The following is a 20336-nucleotide window of genomic DNA, read 5'->3' as shown; positions in this document are numbered from 1 at the left end:
AGGAAATCTAAACTAGGAAATGAGATGATGGGATTTTTGCCCAGTTTCACCGCAGTTTCAAAGGTATCTGGCCAATGCTCCACCGGATTAGTCACTTTGCCTCTGCCACAATCCCATTAGCAGAAGTACACCAACACTGGTCTCTCACCATACGCCCAAGAGTAACAGGGGTCTCATGCTAAAAGGACAAGGCCACCACAGGATGCTTAGTAGACGCATGGCATGACCACACTTTATACCTGTGGCTACTCTGTCTGACACAGACCTCACCCTAGTGTCAGAAACCACCTCGTTTGGGGAGCTGTCCCCCACTCCCACTTCATAGCCTTACAAAGCCCAACAGCAACAACCTTTAGCAAGCCCTAAGGAAATAATCCCCATTAAAGATCAGCCTGCCTAGCTATGAGGCTGAGCGCGCTGTGTTAGAGGAGACCCCTCTCCCGGACGCCCAGCTCGAGCCCTCCCTGCCCGACCCTCGCGCGGCAGAGGGTGGATGCACCTGACGGCTCTCCACCGAGCCCCAGGCTTTCCGCTCGTGATTCACAATTACAGCATCTCGGTGACCACTGGCTGGCTCCTCCTGCTTGGATTCGATTTCTTTCTGCTCCACTGTCCCAAAGGGGTTTCATTTTACACTTTAATATTTGTTTTATCTTAAATGCTAATGGAAAAGTCAGGGGCAGCGAGGAGGAGTGGGTCAGAAACGAGATTCGCAACATTTAATAGCTTCCCAGATGCTGGCTTGAGTTTGTACAAACCCTTTTGTCACTTGGCCGTTGTGTGCACCAAACCTCCTGCCAGCCCACCGTGGGGACCGATCATTTCACACGCACCTCGGTGGACATCTTACTCACAGACAACATGGAGAGATCAGCAGCGCAGAGGCTTGCTAGCCTTCTCCAAATCCAGAGCACGCAGTGGAAAGGGACAAGACTTAGTTTAAGTGCGATAATAAAAGCGCTTGTTAAATGCAGCAGAAAGGAAACAACTAGCTGTTTTATGGACTCGCCACACCACTGCGGTTCAGCTTGGTCTGCTGCACCTCGGGCAGGGTCAGCAGCGGCCGATTCAGCCTCTGCTCAGAGCAGCCTATAGGTTACCACCACGCCGTAGGGACGCCTGGCGCCCTTACTGTATTTATTGCTTACGTTTTTGGCAATGCCCCATCATTTAGCAGTCCCTCTACTCATGGGGAGTTTGGGAACTACCCTCCCTGAATCACACTGCTCGATAAACTCACAAAAGCATTTCTTCCCAAGACAGGTCTGGCACAACAGGTACGACTTTTGAGAGATTCAGGAGAAGCCTTTAATAAAAAACATCTCATCTCAGAAGCAACAGAACAGCGGAAGTACTGAAAGAGAGTTATCTACTATTTCCTGCCTCTATTCCAATTCCTCGAAAGAGCTGAGAAATTTCTGTTTTGGCATTAACATCCTCTTCCCAAAACTATTTCTTTCCTAGCACACATGACAGCATGGAAAGATTCAGCCTGAAAGAGGAAAACAGATGAAAGTGCAGGTCTAGAACCAGGACTGAACATTTATGCACTCTTAATGTCACCATTAATCCTGAGGATAGGGAAAGTGGGGAATAACTCTGAGAGATGAGACAAGGCAAAGGGGATTTTAAACCACTTCCCCCGCCTTTTTCTTCTTAAGCCCTGACTGCTGTGGCCACTACTGTGGCACGAGATGTGGTCACAGCCCCATGGCTTCGTGGCTTCCCTCCCAGGCAGCCCAGGACAGCCACCACATCTGGGCACCCCTCGCAGAACCTGTACAGCCGATCCAGATCATCTGTAATCCTCTACGTAGGGAGGTACACATCTGGCCAGACTATCTCACCCACTAATTTCTGAATGAAGCCCATATGCATGCATCTGAGACCCCGTATTTCAGAAAAACCAGAAAGTTTCACCTTAAAAATGCCAAGCAGTGGAGACCCCAACAACTAAAGTTACTTTGTATTGAAAAAGTATTATCCTTACTGTTGAAAATATATACCTTACTGCTACATTGGGATGGGGCAAGTGGTTTTAATTGCAACAGAAGAGACTCACAGAAGCGTGTATAGCTGTACTGTAAGCAAATATTTAGACAGGAGATATGACACTAAGCTTCAGTCTTCCCCCAGCATCTGCAAACTGCACATGAGCAAAGGGATCCAACGTTACAACATTATGTTTTAGGAGACGAAATTCCTTCTCGTCATCCATTTGGAGATGGATGATCAGGAGCTTGTTCTGTGCTCCTGATTAAGAGGAGATAATCCATTTCTGAAGCGTACGGCTTTGGTGTCAGTTCAGAGCAATTCTGGCAACCGTTCTGACAGCACACAGCATTCGAGCAACAGCTGATGCAAACAGGCCAGAAGCCACGAGGCATTACAGCCCCCATCCACAGGACATGCTGCCACTTCTACTGTCATTTTACAGTGGCAACTGTTGCAAAGGTCAAGCACAACACAGAAACTTGCTTTGGTTTGCCTCTCTTCTCAGACCTGAATGTCAAGGCTAACAGATTAGCAGCAAGAGAACCAGCAACAAATACTTCCAAAGGGCTGGAGGACACAGTTTGCTCCTTGCAATGAGAGCTGCTTTCTGTAGTGTCATTCCCAAAACACAAAGATCTGTTGCTCTGCAAGGAGAGTGTTTGTTCCACTTGCTGAGAGACCAGTTTAGTCAAGAGAATTTAGGTCTCTACAATCACTCACCTTGCCTACTCAGTCCATCCGCACAGCTTGTAGCCTACATGATTTCTTGTCGAACAGAGGAAGACGCATGGTTCGCTGTCAGCTTTATTTTCATTTAAATGGACCTTACTATTAGCAACTAGTAATGAGGCAGCCTTAAAGAGCTCCAAATGTTAAAATCAGAGCAAGGGCCTGTGAAAAGGTAGAGCTCTGGAAGGGAACACGTGCTTTTCAAATCTCATCCCTAGAGGTCAGAACGAATACGTGGGCCTTGATTGTCTCCCTCCCTAGGCTGGGCAAACGACACCAAAGCAACTGTCGAGGCACTTTCAACCACATTCATGGTCCAGTCAACTTTCTTTGTCCAGTTGCTTCAACTTGTTTACACTGAGATAATGTTTTGAGTGCACCAAGATGCAAAGTTACACCCAAAATTAATCACTAAAGGGTATCAAACTGGGAGGACATCTCAAAGTGGTGTCTCAAGTTGGTCTCGCCTGGACACCATTCCACCCAAGATCAGCATTAACAACCTGGATGAAGGAATAGAAGGGACATTTGTAAAGCCTGCAAAGCACAGGCAAGACGGGCACGTACCAGGGGCAGAAAGCCAGAAAGAAAGAAACAAACAAACAAAAAAGAGACAAGCAGAAAGATATATTTGACAAGGAGAAATCAAACATGCAAGGCAAAACAGAACACAACCAGCCAGATGACCAAGCATCAGGATTGCAGAACAGAAATAACACACCACAAATTGGCCATCAGTCAACAGCAGGCTCTTAAACAAACAAAACTACCCCAGTAGTCTAGGGCATGGCACTCTGAGTTGGCTGCCAAAAGTTTAACAGAGTCTAGAGCAAAAAGGCTGACAACCAGGCACAGGAGGGACCTCGGAAAGCAGCCCAGTCTGCTCCGATAGCTCACAGCAGAGCCTACTCGCACCTGAATCCCTTCAATGAGCACAGAAGGATTTACAAACCTCACAGGGCAGACTCCTCCACCGGCCTCGACCACTAACTACAGCGCTCATTGCCACAGAAAATTGGGTGTCTTTAGTCTAGGGGTGACCAGACCAGAGGAAAAGAGGCTGTCATGGTTAAAAGTCTTCCACCAGGTAAGTGACGGAAGACAGTAATCACCTAATCTGTGCTTCGACTCCAGGTAAGATTAAAAAAAACTCCTAAATCAGCTTTGTCTGCAGCAACAAACATTTAGATCTGATGCTAGGAAATGCTCAAAGATGGGGGCATTAGGCTTTGGGACAAGCCAAGGAGGTTGCTAATTCTCCTTCATTAGCTTCATAAAGGGCAGAGAAACTCCTCTCCTCCCTCGGGGAGAGGCTGGGCACAGCAGATCTAACTTCCAGGAACAGGATCACACAATCCCTTTCCAGATTTACCATTCATTCAAGGACTCCCAAACTTAAGATCAGAAGAGCCGAAGTGCTGAGACCGACACAGGGCACGCTGAGAGGGGTTGACAGAAGGAGCCACACAGCAGAAATGAAAGAGCTGTTAAAAGGCTCCCTATCAAAGGTTATCTGCGATAAAGGCTGATGCTTTGAGAGGTATCCAACTTAGCTTAATATCCTCCTGCCGTCATGCAGCCCTGCAGCCATCTCTCATGGCAATAATAAGCAGACGCACCTAACAATATGTCTGCACCACGTCAGGGATGGTAATATGGTAAACTGTGCCTGCTCTTTGTTTTCAATGCAACATTTTTAAGAGCCTTGTCGTTCATTTAAGGTGAAGCAGATGCTGTTCCTCTGGTCTCTTTGAAAGGGCTTATCTATGGGCTGGATTTCATTAAGTGTCTTGCGCGGCACTTATTAAGCTTGCAAGTCTAGACACTTTGGTTCTCTCTCTATCACCTCTTTGGTGTACCAGCAGGTAGAGACAACAGAGGTTAAGGCGGAAATATTTAGCTGGTAGATTTAGATGCTATCAAGATGATTGGGTAATTTCACTTTGACTCACTGTAATTTCATACTTCGGGACTTTTTCACTCACCCAAGTGCTGATCTCTTCTGAAAGAAAGGGGCTGCTACCTGTTGCAGCAGTACACAGGAGCTGCCTGGCAGATGTAAGGCACAGGCTTTTGGGTTTTAGTAGAACACCATGCTGGACCAATGACCAAACAAGGGAGAAAGAAAAGTCCAGAGGACTGTGAAGCAGAATCACCCTCTGCTGCCAAACAGTGATAACAATGTACGAGCAGAACAAAAGTCTCAACGATCAGGTCCATCTATCTCATCAGGTATTTCGACATGCAGCTGCATGCCACCTCACCCTCCCAGCCAACAAGGGCAACGCAGGCAAGAGCCCGACACCCTGCTCGTCCCTCCCTGTTATGGGGCTACCGGGGCATGCTGGGACTGTGGGATGCACAGGAGCAGGGACAGAAGTGACGGGGAGCAATCTGCAGCAACTGTGACATGCGGAAGCGCTCAAGGAGCCTGCAGAGCTCTGCAGGAGCTGCCTGGACTATAAGCTCATCTGTCGAAATGAGAGATGGAGCTCGCACATCAGGCCGTTGCTGCGCCTGATGCCTGGGCATCGCCCTGAGCTGTTTCCAAGAGGAACGTACCAACGCTCTCAGGAAAGGAAGGCACCTGGCTGCAAGATGGGCAGCGATGACACCGGGGTGCGTTATCTACCTCTGGAGGGTGTTTCTTTCCCCTGAAAAGCTAAGGTGGCACCGTGGCCCTTCCTTCATCTCCCATGAGTTGGGCCTGCCTACAGGGACCGACCCGGGGGGACACTACTGCAGATTTCAGGAGATGCTGATCTGTCACTAGTTAGCATCACTCGAGTGATGGGAACTCAGCTGAGACTTTGTTCATTATACTTCTGACCCTGCACCACACTTGAACCCTAGTCCTCCACACACAGGTTCTGTATTTATTTACTGCTCTACTTAGCCCTACAGGCTGAGTGAGATGGATACAAATCCGGTTAGTCCATAACACACTAGGAAAGATTAGCATTTTTGTGGATCAAGTCTGCAAGATGTGCATGTTACAATTACATGCGCTGCAGGGATATACAAACAAAACCAACTGCAATCTACATTAATTGCAAAATGGATTTTCAAAAGATTAACCAGAAAGAAAATCTTTCTCTTTGGGAAACAAACAGCCATAATCAGCAAATATTTCTCCCACACTGGATTGCAAAACTAGCTGTGTTCTACCCTTACCACCACAAGCCATGAACCATGAACTTCCCCAGCAAAGGGGGAAGGCAGAACAAAACAACTGCGTACAAAGCAAGAATATTGGAGTTATTTACATTTTATCTACAGGAGAGCAAGTTCAAGGTCTCTGCACTTACCATCAAACTTTTTGTATCGGGAACTAAACATTGTTTGTAAGTGATTACTAAGCTCTACGACGGCATTTCTGAAGTCGTGTTTACTCTGTTGACTGTACTTCTCTTCCATTTCTTGAGAACAGCATGTGTAGCCTTGTGAGCAGACTTTCAAGTGGTCACCTGAAAAGCAAAGAAGAAAACATCTCGAGTTTAAAAGAATCCTCTTTACAACAGCAGAGAGGTGAGACTGCGAGGTGCAGGGATTCAAGGACCCAGCAGCACCATCTCGACCCATTCAGATTTTTTCTTTCTGTGGGCATCGGATTAGCTTCTTGCATATCAAAACTTAATTCTGTAGAGGATCATTACAGTATACCTAAAAATGCCATGACTTGATCTATCTGCAAGAACATTAAAAAGTGTCCTCCTATTTATTCAGTTAATAAATTGAAAAAAGATATTAATCTTGCACAGCATAATCTGAAGAACCAGCAAAGTGCCCCGTATATATTACAGAATCATCCATGAAGTTTTTGGTAAGTACTTTAATTGCTTTCAATTTGTTCAGTTAACACATGATATAACACCAATCACAATAGTCTTTTTTGCACAGATAAATCCTTTTTCACCCCCTCTTCCAATTGTCACAAGAAAAGTATTCTTGCAGAATCACAGTTATCACTGGCATTAAAATTTTATGCAATTGCTCAGATAAAGACTTTACATTTCTCAGCTCCTAATTTTGCAGTTTTCTGTCATTATCCTGGGTGAAACAAGGTGTTTGCTTTGGCGAATTCAGACAGATTTTTTCTCTTCACCCTGAAAGATAACTCTCTCACAGAAGTCATATGGCTAAAGTTTGCTTGGTCAGAGGAATCAAAGTGCTTCAGTATGTTCCTTAACTTCATTCTAAAATTTAAGAGATTCTTGTGTTTGTTGAGAAGCAATTCAGTCATAAAGTGCAATCAGTATCTGCCTGGCAATAGAGCTTGTCAAGCATGGCGCAACCCTTCAGCGGCTCATGTGCTTTTGGAGGGAAAACCAGCCAGCAACATTTTAAAATTACAGGCACAGAATATTTTTAATACCTAAAATATTATTGTTTCTAGCAGGGAAACAGTTTAAAAGGTCTACTGAATTTCAGGGACTAACACGGCCAGATGTTTCCCCAAGTGACCAGCAAGTTCAGTGCTTTGAACATCAGCTGCTGCCCAAATTCTGTTCTCAATTATGCTCCAGGCAAGTTGCTCCAGATTTTCCAGAGAATCTGGGCACAAGATCTGGCCCTATATAGTTTGCTTTTAAACACCCTGTTGCTGCGCAGGATGAAGTTGTCTTCTTTTACTGCCTTCAGCAAAATGCTCCTCTTGGGTTTTGTGGGCATAGCTTCAACTCATTTATCTGACACATCACATAACACAGAGACATCAGATGCAGATGGGCTGATGCTGAAGTGGTCCAAACTTAGGTAAGTTGTGCAAATCTTTGTCAACACCGAAGACACGATCAAAACAACCAGTTATGATGGGAAACGCAAACTTCCATGTCAGATGGTATTTTAAATGACACAGCCTACATGTAAGCTGTCACGTTCTCATCCCATTTCACAAATCCGATTGCCAAACCTGAATCTTCGGCTGGAGGCAACAGATGGAGACGGGAAGGCTCCTTCCTACCTGCTCACACCCTGGAAGTCAGCAATAACCTCCAAATACCATGAAGGTTCATAAAGACTCGCAGTGAGAACTGTAAAGGAATGAGCAGCCCACTACACAGAAAATAACCTCTTCGGACAGGCTGTGACTCATCCTCTTGCTGAAGAGCTATCCTACCTGCTAAAGCATCAGAAGTGCTTAGAGAAACAGAAGCAAACTCTGCACCGTGCAAAACAAAACCTGCCTGTGACTAACACGAGCGGTTCCCTGCTCCGCCTGCCTTGTGCAAGGATCCGATTTCCCCAAATGTAATCTGCCCCAGCTATCAAGCCCGCGTGTCACTTTACATGACTTTCTAGCCTAAACATGTTAGCATCTCTCTTTCGGATGCTTAAGGGCCTTTTAAAAAATATAAATAAATAAATATAAATAAATAAATCATCCCTGAGAACCTCTTCTCCTAAATCAATTTTCCTTTTGTGCTACAGGGTTTGTTTGTTTTCTTTGGCACTATAGAGAGACCTTGACCAACAGATAATTCTGCCACAGCTAATTCATTGCACAAGACCGTCTGCCACTCTTGAATTATGGAAAACTCAAGAGTCTGTTACAGGAAGCAACACTGCTTCGAGACAGCTTTCAGCAAACGAAGAAAGCCTCATTCTCTCTTTAGTCATTTTTCTCCTAAGGGAAGGGGCCGTCACAACGCTGAGCTAAGCCTGAACTCGGGCGCGCAGCCAAGCAGCCCGCCTGCTCTTCCCTCCCCACCACGCGACAGCCCCGACCTACAGGTGCAGCAGCTCTTAGTTCGATCGGTCACTGAAAGCTGGGACAGGCGCACGCATGAGTTTTGGATCCTGCCCCCTAAATCCACCTCCACGGTTTACAAGCGCAGTTTGCAAATACAGCGCAGCATCGCCCGAAGCGCTGCACGGCCCGTCACGACTTCGCAGCAGGGCTGAGCTACGTATACAAACGTCGGCTCGAGCCAACACCGCACCGCTCCGTCCAGCTCCAGCTAATAATTCAACGACAGCACGGAAAACAATTAGGAGGCCAACGCAGTCGTAGTATTACAGAGCAATAGAGGTACAATACGGAGCAGCAGGCCTGGGCATTCCTAAATAAACCTACCTTACCAGCAAGCAAAGAGCAAATAATGCTAGCGCTTAACAGAAAGAAAGTTCCCAGGAGAAGCTGTTTTATTTCGCTTTGAATCTCCTTCCTCTGATGCTAATGCAGGACTAAGGCTCTTTGACACAATGGAAAACAAATAAACAGCAGTAAAGTGATAATTACAGCTAGAGCAATAGCTAGTTTTGAGATGTCAAAATCATTTAATTTCAAAACGCTTGAAATAGTTCTTTCTAAATTTCTTTTGGGGGGGGAATATGTTGGAAATATTTTACTTGAAATGCACTTCATGATTTCAGTAACCATTTTGATGATACATTCCTTCCTTTGGTGGTTATAATTTACATACGTCTAATTCTTTTGTGTTGGAGGGGTAGGCGCCTGCCCTACTTGGCAAGTTCAGACCTACTGAACATGGGGTTTCTTTTCCTTGTCACATTTTGCAGACACTTCTGAAGCAGTCCACAAATATCCTTGAGATCTCCAAAACAGTGCTTTCTAACAAGTGCTCCAATTTATTTATTGATAAAGAAATATCAGTATTGGGTCATGAGCTAATGTTACAGAGCAAAAATGTTTTTCTTTGACCCCTTTTGTCTCAGACTTGCACGGCGCTTCACCGGCGCGCACATGCAGAGCCACGCAAGGCAAACCCTATTGGCGGGATCTGCACAAGCTTGATTTATTATTTGGTCGATCATTAAGAAATTGTGCTCCAAAATGCAACCCAGACATGCAGAAATGAATGACCAAGCAATCTAATTATGGAAGATATTTCTCAGTCATGTCAGCACTATGTGGTCTTGGCTTCTGATCAAGAATTAGCTCTGTCTGGAGCCTACAAGCTCCTGCTACCGAGTGCTGATACAGGGAGGACGCACTGTATTACCCTGTGTTAAAGGACGGACGCTTTAGGACCGTGGGCTGTTTTTTGTGCTGTTTTCTGCCGCCGCAGAGGGAATACCAGCAAAGAATGCTAAAAGACACGGGGGCTGGTTTGGCCCCCCAGGAGGGTTGTCCTCAGCACCCCTCTGAGAACACCTCCCTGCCTGGGTGGAGCAACAGGCGCTGGTACAACGGGCGAGGAATCTCATTTCTAGCTTTTATTTCAAATTAGCTGGTAGAATTAGCTGGAGATTAGACCGAAGATAGCAGTCTTAGTTTTCTCCTACTGGCAGTGAATTCTTGCAAGAAAAAGGAGTTAATAACACCAGTATTTAGGCCCACTCAAACAGATATCCGATGTCTATGTGTATTACATAAAGACCACTCATCGTGCATGCTCACTGTCAAGCACACATTCGGCAGTAATTATTTCCCACGTTAAAACTCATCAAACAATGCCCATACAAGGCAATTCTTCATCTACTGTTGAGTGTTAAAGACTCTGCAGCTTTCGTAATTTATCACCATATGAACACAGCAAAATATAACTCTGCCACAGCTTCCTTTCAAGTTACGCTTTTTATTGAATTGTTTGGCAGGGTTTGCAGTCGTCACTTCGGAAACTGCATGGCAAAAGGAACTTAAGTAGCAGAGAACTACTTGAAGTATCTACTGCATATGCACACCATTGCTGCAACTTGTCATGGACCTGCAGCAGCTCTTTCCCATGTGCTGTCACAGCAATACTTCCTGTTTTATATTACCTTTACATATATAGAAAGAAGTGATGGAACAAAATTACAAAGGAAGCTTACTCCCTGGCTAGTTAACAGTACCCCTCTTTGAAACAGAGGTGGGATTTAAACATGGAAGTGCGACGGTACACGATGTTACCATTTGTACATTTAATGAAGTGTGCTCAGAAAGGTAACCTTGCAAACTTATGATTTAAACCATTACAGAAATCCCACATTTAGCAGACTCCAGGCACAAACAGTTCCGTTTCTTCCAGATCAACTACTTGTTTTGCAATGTGTTGGAAAACATGTTTCATCGAATGAGTAAGTGTGCGGCACAAATTCAGGGGCTTCATTATCTTAAAAAGCAGTTCCCTTCACCAAACAACTTTCAAGACCTTTTCAAAATGTTGTTTCTGGACTGCCAGTCTCGCGTGCCATCCCAGACTGCTTCTTATTGACTTGACCAAGTTCATACTTTAAGTATATCAGGCTGCAAGACTAGCTAAGCTTCCAGGAAGAGGTTAATCGGTGGAGACCTGGGTTGCTATTTCTTTGAAGCACTATTGTACACAGTCTAGTCCTTCACTGCAACTCAGTCAACAGCCCAAAAGCAGTCTACAGTCTGAGATGTTACTGCTGGACATTTTTCCCAGCATGCAAAAGCAGACTGTAGCAAGTAGGGCTGTTCAAGCACCTGGAGGCAAATACTGCTTCAGGACCAGCACGCAGCACCATGATTTCAGACTCGTACGCTCTCTCCTTCCTCTAACCCACATCAGCTTGTGTCATCTTTAAAAGAGTTTTATGACTTCCTCTAAATCAGCTACAAAAGGAATCCCGGCCTGTAATGCTGGACTCTAATCCAATTTCACACTAGACTTACATTCTAATTATCAGAGAATATTAGGCTTCCACCCATCATATATAATTGACGTGCTACTGAGGCTTTACAAAGCCCCCAACAAAGACAGCAAGAAACACCAGCGTCACCCCCGAGCACGACTCTGCGGCTCCCGCCCCGTGTTAACAAGGGACCTGGAGCATAAAGAAAAGCGTGAGCTTGTGATTAACTCTGGAAGAGTCACCGAGACATACACGGCTATCGAACTGTCCGCCCAATCTGGTCACCTCTAATCGTACCCAAAAGACCACAGAGTTGCCAGTTTTCTTTGCTGCAAAATGGGCCAGGCAGGCTCAACTCCTCAAGAAGTGGCCTTGGAGCTCATCTGCTCCCTGCTGCAAAACACAACCACAACAGTCCTGCCCCAAAAGGCAAGGCTGGGTCATCCTAATTTTGGATATTTCCTAATGAAAAGCACTACAGAAGTGCAGATTGTATCTCGGTATACCTACATTTTGCATGTGAAAGGACACTAAGTTGCAAACACCAAAAGGAGGAAAAAAACTGCTCTCAGGCACACAGTGCACCCAAAGTGACCCTACTGCCCTCTCCAAGCTTCTCTCACGTATTCAAGCAGCTTGAAAGCACACCTTTCGCCTGGAATAAGCAAAGAGAGTCAAATTATTAGTTGACAACTGTTATTTGAGTTTTCCTTTTTTTCGGTGGTTGGTCACTCTTCACCGCTTGCTTTCAAGTGGTGCTGCCGGGGGACGTGTGTTTGCTTAACTAGGGAGAATGCTCCTACCGAGACAGTCGCGTGCCAGGAAGGAGGAGACGTCAAACGGCACCTAGACCCTGCTGGTGGGGGCAATGCATCCGCCAGGGATGGCAGAATTAGGAAGTCCCACGCGCGCATCCTCCAAAGGCCACGATTCTGCCATGCCCTCTCGCGCTGCGAATTGAAACCGGGTGGGACATGAACATCCCATCTCCCTTCACGCCCCCAAGTGCAGAGCGCTGTTTCCAGCCTGAAGCACAGTTTCTAACGTGGTCTGCATATTTCCATGCAAAAGTGCTTCTTTGCGCAGCTTCCTGCCTCCATCTTTCATAACTGGACCCAAAACGACACACCGCATTGCCAATATGAATCGTTTTCCAACGATTGGTCATGTGACCGGACGCAAATTCCCTTTCTTCTTCCCCGTTTCCCCAAAACGCATGCGACTCTCGTCGGGATTCGGCCCCAACGCAACCATCGCGGGCGCTTGCCCGCACCTCGCCGGCTTCGCACCTGCAGCCCTCCTCCCACCTGCCCTGCGGGTCTAGCACGGGACGCGTGCCCCCACGCAGCAGGCTCCCAGCCCTTCCCGACACGGCCACGAAAGTACTCCAATTTGGCAGCGCATGCCAGCGTGCAATGTATTTAACATCCCACTCAATTAGCAACCATTTTATATAAATGGTTTATTTGCCTTATTAATATTAAAGCCACTTGTTTCCCCTGTGCTTCCACTTAGGTTATTAATCAATGTGCGTTTCAGTTTTTTTGCTGATTACTCTAATGGCACAGAAGAATTCCCCAGGCTCACAGAGAAAGTTTATAATATTGAAATGATTTTTTACAAACCTGTCAAGCAGTCAAAATACACTCTTTGATGCCCAAACCAAAGCCCTTTCACCTACGCTTAACAACAGTGAACTATTTTCACTCAAGCTTTACTGCATCTGTTAACTCAGCTGCTAATCCATCTTGCAGGCCTGGGGAGCCACGGCGCGCACAATACCTCAACGACATACCTCCCTGCAACACAACAAATAATCCTAATTATTTCCATAGCGCGTACCTACGGTTACTTAAAATATCGTACACAACCAAAGTCTGTCTGGCTTTTATTTTTCCATTTTACTTTGATGACAGCTTTGGGTTCATGAATTTACTGCCAAGAGGGCCAGAGACCGAAGAGAACAAGAGATTTATATCCATGTGTGTACATTAAGCCAAACACACGTTAGAAGCCTTAATTTTTTTCTGGAAAGAGCAACTTAGGACACAAAAAAGGCCTTGCCTTCCTCTCATTCAAGCCCAAACTACAGCCGCAAAGCTTGTCTTCTAGCTCGACGACAGACCCACCAAGAGACACATCCATGAGTGACTGAGTCTGGGCAAACGCTACCACTGAGGTCTGCACGAGCGGTTTGGGACAGCCCTCGAGGTGAAGACGACCATCTGAACCTTGTCACACATTCCCAGCTCAGCCCTCCGGCCCAAAACAACAGACAAACGCCTGTTGCGGCTTCACCCCCAGAGAAGCACCAGCAGTTGATCAAGGCACCTTCCCGCCGCGCTCTACGCCAACCCCGACCTGCAGCCTTAGCCGCCAGCTGCACGCTGGAGAAGGAGCTGGTCTGAAAGCTGGAAGGAAAACCTGCGACTCTGCTGCACTTTGCGGCTTGGAGCAGGGGACGGCTCAGGTGCAACATCCAACCAAGGTACTAGGCACCACGGGAAGCAACCGAGAACCACACCAGCGGCCCTGCTCCTGCTATTAACCCCGGCGCCTGAGGGAATTACTTTCTGCACAGGAAAATCCTCCTTGTGCCCTGCTAAAACCGAGGTGAAAACCTTCCCAGCGGCAGGATTTCACCCCCCAAGCAAGAAAAGGCTCCTGGAGAGTCCCCAGGCCATGGGGTCTGTCCCTCAGCCCCGTGGCGGAGGAGGAGGAGGAGGAGCACAAGGAAGGAAGGGTACACCTTGTTTGGCAGGGCCTCACATCTCGAAGCGGAGCAGGAAGCCGCCTCACTGGCACGAAGGACGCGAGGGGTGAAACCTGCCCCACAGCCACCACAACAGGGCCCGTTCAGGACAGGGCCCTGCCCGCCGGCCTCCTCCCCACCACTGCGCCCCGCGAGCAGCCGGCGGGGCCAGGAAAAAGATATTCAACATAAGCTCTTCCAAGTGCCCTTTTAGGCAGAACTTCAGGCGGGCCTTGAGGTGCGGAGCATAAAAAGAGACCTCGGGGGATTCGGCGGGATTTCAAAAGTTCACTCAAAGTTAAGAGCTGTTTACCTGCGGAGAAAAACCACCAGTGTTTCACGTCCGCAGGACAACCAACAGCTTCTTCTCCAGCAGGATGGCCCGGACATTTCACACCCGGGAAAACACGCTGCTCCCTCGTCTCGGCCAACAGGATATTGGCTCAATTAGCGGCACGCCAAACGCAAACCAGGCAGATGAAGATAATGCGTTTGCGCAAACATCAAAAGAGAGCGAAACCGCACAAAGACCTGAATATACAAATAAGGCAAGGAAAAAAAAAATACTACATAATTAAACTTATTATCTGTACAAGCCCGGAGAGTAAAATAGCTCTGGTTAACTGGGGATTCTCCCTGGCTCCAGACAAGTCAGGAAGCTTCAATGAAAACCAAGCTTTTTTTTTTCTTTCTTTCTTTTTTTTTTTTTTTCTTTTTTTACTTATTAAACAACAAAAACCAAGCAAACCCTACTACACATTGAGTGAGGACTTAGGAAACGCAAGTTCTCTTCATCACCACCGAACTCTTCAGGCGTGCAATAGCTTTGGCAGCGCAGCTCTGCACACCTGCCCCAAGACCGCTGCGGTACAGGACAGACAATTTATGCCAAAAGTTATCTTTGGGGTTTTTCCCCACTTCCCCTGTGGGCAGAAGGGCTACACCGAGGGCTCGAGACACCCATCTCCAGGACGGCGGAGGGAGGCAGAGGGCCCCACGCCGTCCTCCATCAGTCCCCAAAACCGTTCGAAAGCCAAATGCTTTGAGTCAATAATTCTGAGAACACGGAGAGGCAAAAATAAAATTGTCAAGATAAAAATCCATTAAAAAGTACTTACAGCCAGTGATTGTACTTCACAATGCAGAGGAAACTGCATTTGTCTAGGAGATTTTATAGAAGTAACCCAAAATAACACTGGGTATAATCTCATGTAATTAAAGAAAAAAAAATCCACTGGGAACAGCAAATACACAGAATTACTAAAGCCTCAGGCAGAAGGAATAGTAAAGAGAGGAGATCTGGCTGAGAGACAGTTACTTTCTTTGTGGGGCTTCTCATTTTTTCCTCAGATTCCCCATTAAAAAAAAAAAACAAAGCCAAAAAACAGATTTGTTTTTTCCAAAGAGCTTTGGGATATTTGCCAAAAAACAGCTTTAGCCAAAATGAATTTTGCTACAAACTGTCGTTTCAACTAGAACATTTTTCACTCTCAACAACATTCACCTGTTACCTTCTCAGCCACTTTCCCTCCGCGCTTCCCCAGAACCACCTACGTGCTCCTCCTGGGACGCTCGCCTGCTCCGAAAGGCTCCTCACGTGGTCAGGCAAGAAAAACAGGAATACACCGTTGGCAATAGCTTTTCCTCCTTTTTTTCTTTTTAATAAACATAGCTGATTCCAGCATCGATGCATAAAAACGGGTTTCAGAATTGCACAGTAGTTTCTTGTGAAATGTTCCCAACCTCACCTGTCGGTGCCAGAGGACTAGTCATCTGCTGGCAAGTCACCGATGTGGCAACAGAGGACCCTTGATAGCTTCAGCCACGTTTCGTGGTCATGCAGCCTTATCGACTTTGTGCAGAGGGCTGCATGGTGATCGCGCTTCGTTAAAATAAAAAAAAAGATTAAAAAAAATAAACCACCCCTTCCCTACCCAGTGATCATGGCTGTATGGAAGCACTCTTTCTGATGAAGATCCCCCTAGCTAAGAGCTACACAGCCACAAAAATTCAATGCCCATGTGATGAGCCCCTCCAAACACACTCTTCTGCCAACCTTTTGGATGTGGCCAGCTACACATGGGCCTGACAGCAGCAAAGTTTTTCCATTTGCAGAAGCAAAGCAGGCACATGCCATCTCACGAAACAGAGCTAACATTTCCATGTGTTAAAATGCACCAAAAAGAATAAAAATAATAACAGCACTTAAACTGGCAGCTATGACCCAAGCAAAAATAAAAACCCCCAAAAACCCAAAGATGTTTTTAATTCCTTAAATAAGAAACAAAGCTCATGAAATTCAGCCACAATTTCCTGTTTTCAACTTAAAATAAAATTAAAGAAATTGCAGACTGCAAAGAACTATATTGAAGGATAAGGTACAAATATGCAAATATCTGGAAAGTAGCAGGGTGACGTTTTTCATCCGCAGCGACGTACTCCTTCCCCCTGCTTCGGCAGGGGGTCATCTCCAGCAGCGAGGACGAGGAAGGGCTTGCTGCATGCCAGGCTCTGCCGGCAGCATTAACTGTGAGCAGCATGGGAAGACAGGGCCCTCTTTCCATCCCAGGAGACAAAGGGAGGAGATCTGGTTTTGCTCCCCCTGCTTTGCAAACAAAACCCATGCAACCCCCTTGCTCCACGTGACTTCCCTTGCGACGCCAGGGCTCGCTCCCCACCCTGCAAAGCCAGCACGGCCGGCGGTTCCCACCAGGCAGCCGGCCCGAGCGGACTTTGGACAGGTATGCCTTTCCACTATCTGCTTCCTCCTCCCGACGTGCCTTCCTCGCTCGGTGCTCGGGGGACACCTGCGCTGCAGCACCCGGCTGCACCACAGCCCCCGATTTAACCCTTTCCCTAGGGGGAGAGGGAAAAAGCAAGCAAAACTCAGCGCCGAGGGGGAATATTCCACCTCCTCAATTTGCAAGAGTATCATTTGCTCACCTTGCTCACTTGGGGCTGTTTCGGGGCAGGACTTGAGGCTTCTAATTGAAAGCAGAAACAAAAAGACACAAAAGCTGGAAGACTTCTTGTGTAGCAAAGTCCAGCCATAGTCTAACAGTGAACTCGTGCCAGGAAATCATGCACCCTCCCCTCCTGGGCACACTCTCATCATCCACAAAGATGCTTCAAAAAGACAGAAGATTGCTTCTGAGAAGTGGTTAAAACCCAAGGGCCAAGAAAGGATGAATTCACTCAGGCATGTCACCCATCTACACCTGCAAATAGCCACAAGTGAGTATCATCTTATAATCCAGTGTATCAAAGGCAGCTGACAGATCTGACAGCCAACATGAATTACCCTCCCTCACCATTGAGTGAACTAATGAGTGGTTTCTGTAATGAATCCATGTCTGGAGCCAGACTGACAAGTGTCAAGGAGAGCCAAGGCAACCAGAGACTATCTAACCGCAACCCCTGTAATTGCCTTCCCCCAGCACAGGAAAGATTAAAAACTGGCCGCTAATTGGGCTGTCAGTATGGAACGAGGACTTCTGGAGGGAAGGGGGCACTGAAGCCTGTCCTCCATCGCCAGCCAAGGAGGGGACGGTCCCCACGCACCCAGCATCCTGCAAACGCCTCCCTCCCGGGGCTGGACAGCAAGTGTTTCCATTTGCCCCGTCAGGGCACCACTGAGCTTTCCGAGAGGAGGGGAGCTTGGCCCATGTATCGGCTAATGCAAACATTTAATTGAGAACAACTGGGTGCAATTTTCTTTTCAGTCCTGATTTGAAAGAGATCAGTTTTCACCCTGCATTAAAACCTGATCCTTCAGAGACATGTCCTGTGCCCCATCTTCCCCTCGCCTGGACTTCATCAGCCAGCAGGACAATCCTGCTGGCCTCCTCCACCTCCTGATGCACCGGACCACGTTGTCCCTCTGTCCTTCTGTCTGGCCCACACTGAACTTTGCTCTCTTCCAGGCAAGAACAAGTCTTCCAAAGAGCACAGAAATAAAAACAACGGACACTCTTGGTCTGATAGCCCATCTCCCTCAGGTCACACCTGCTGCACATCTAGCTCTAACCACGGTTTCATGATACTTCAGCTCACCAGGGACAAACTCCAAGGGCCTCTGTTCCTGAAATCTCCCTTATTCAAGCCAAGAGAAACCTGTGGCCTTTCCGCAAGAGACCAGCCTGAGCTTCGAGAGGAGGAAAGGTTCCTACGATGCCTCCAACAGCACCACCACAGTTGCTCAAAACAAAGCCACAGGCATGCAAAGTCCTTCTGTAAAAGGACTCCTATCAGCATTAACTAAGCCTACATGATGAACGCTTGCCAGCAGAGGGATGTCATTTCACTGCACAAAGTGACAGTTTTGCAATGCCAGCAAAAACAGAGCACAGACATGGTGAGAATCATTAATTTACAGAAAGTTTCCCACCAACTGCAGAAATATTTGCTTCAACAGGCTTGAAGCCTTTAAGGAGGAAGAACTCAAAATAACCTTCCCCCCCCCCCCAATTCACTATTTTCCATTTTTCATATGGAGAGTAAATCAACCAAACCTGCGCAGTCCTATGTGAAGAGATCATAAATACTGGATTTTACTTCTTGCAAAATGGAACCATTTCCCTCGTAGCCACATCCTGCCATTCCTAGCAGAATCAGGGCAAACAATTAGCCTTAATCCTTGTTAGTTCTGTATGTTTCCTTTAAATCCTGTTACCACATTCCTTCATGCAATCAAGTGCCTGTTAAACCCCAGTACGGTTAAGCCTGCCTCCTACAAGAAGGGTTGTGACCCCACGGTGCCTCCAGGCTCCTGACCTTTAGTTCCTGTTCGAGCTGCACCAGTCCGAGGGGTTGCAACGCTCAGACTAATCTATCCTCACTGATTATTTCTTAATCAGAAAGTCAGACATGAACTAAGAGTGCAAGCCTGACGCAGATGAAAAGGGGGGGGGGGGGGGATGATTAAGATTCACTTGAAGGAAATGCTCCTCGTTACTGCTTTAGGAGACAACTATGAAAACTTTGTCCAAAAGACAAAGTGTTTGAAGTCTAGCTGCTTCCATATTTATAATGGTTGAGTCACTCCAGAAAACCTCCTCCAAAGGAAACCGAGTTGAACTAATGGCATAAATTTATTTTGGAAGTTTATCCAAGCCTTTACTTTAAGATAAACAACACGCAAGAACATTAGCCCTGGGCTGCTGGAGCGGTGGGACACTTCACCCACCTCCGATAGCGCTGCCCGACGAGACGGCATCGGCACGACCCCGAGCCTACTACTCATTCCTGAGCAGGAAAGGCGAGAACGGTGAGAAATTATTGTCTCCCCAGGAAAAGCATTCTTGAAATGCAAATATTACACAAAAGATTCAGCTTAGAAATTTCAAGCACAATCAATGCACAGACTGACTACTGAAACTATATTTCCTCTGCCTGGGAGTATGCCAGCGTTTCACTTAAATCTGAAAAATATTACAGCTACTCTGTTGACCCGTTACTGGAGGGCAAGGAGCATCTCCCAGTCTAAAACATCCTTAAAACCAAAAGTAAGACCACCTTATCACAAGCTCTCTTCAGGCCTCCACTCATTCTTAAAGCTAGGAAGTGCGTCATTATTCTTAAACTTGCTTCCAGTAAAGACATGGAAAAAAGTTCACAGTAACAAGTCTTAGCAGTTACGAGAAACACTCAATACCCTTTAACATACTCAGGGAAAACCCTCCACAAAACACAAGTTTTACAAAGTGCAATTCTTGCAAGAACGGCACCTGCGTATCAAGGCTGCAGACTCCTCTTTGCAGCCTGCCATATTCCTTCCAGCTTAAAGTTCAAGGCAACACATCACCACCGCCACCCCAAATAATCTTTTCTTACAAGATTATTTGAAAACACATGGTTAACATATTGCCAGATTTGAGAGACACCCCAGAAGAGCGATGATGCTAACTTTTGGTACTTCAAATAAACAAATCTGAACTAATCAGTCTGGAAGATCTGTTTTCTATTTGTGGGTTTGGGTTTGCTGTTTTATGTTTCTTTTTTTGTCTTTGCTGTTTGTTTGCTTTCAATTATCCAGCCCCTCCTTATTCTAACCTCCAAAACTCAATATGCCGTGCTTACAGGGAGGTGAACACCACTACACGACACTCGGGCCGTTTGCAAATTTAACCTCGAGGATGAGCGGTGTCTAACACGAGGAAAATGCCTCGTGGGTCGGCCGGATGCTTCAGCATTACCGCAGCCTTGCTCAGGTCTTCCTCCACTCGGATAAATGCTCTGCTCCTTCTTCCAAAGCGGTTATTGCACTCCTAAACATACATGTTTGATACCCACCCGAGCGCCGGCAGCCAGGTGCGGA

At 46.6% G+C, this 20336-nt stretch overlaps 1 protein-coding gene across 1 annotated transcript in view; it reads right to left on the bottom strand.

The window, feature by feature from the left end:
- The window catches only part of GPC4 (glypican 4), a 76122-nt gene that overhangs the window by 37255 nt on the left and 18531 nt on the right, over positions 1 to 20336 (bottom strand). The window contains exon 2 of the mRNA XM_064518332.1: positions 6033 to 6191. Within this exon, the coding sequence (XP_064374402.1) occupies positions 6033 to 6191 (159 nt within the window). The remainder of the gene's footprint in view (positions 1 to 6032; positions 6192 to 20336) is intronic.

Source organism: Dromaius novaehollandiae, chromosome 11 (genome assembly GCF_036370855.1).
Source record: "Dromaius novaehollandiae isolate bDroNov1 chromosome 11, bDroNov1.hap1, whole genome shotgun sequence".
In the NCBI taxonomy this organism is placed as follows: Eukaryota; Metazoa; Chordata; class Aves; order Casuariiformes; family Dromaiidae; genus Dromaius; species Dromaius novaehollandiae.
Note: the sequence above shows the minus strand (reverse complement) of the source record. Positions and strands in the feature narration are given on the sequence as shown.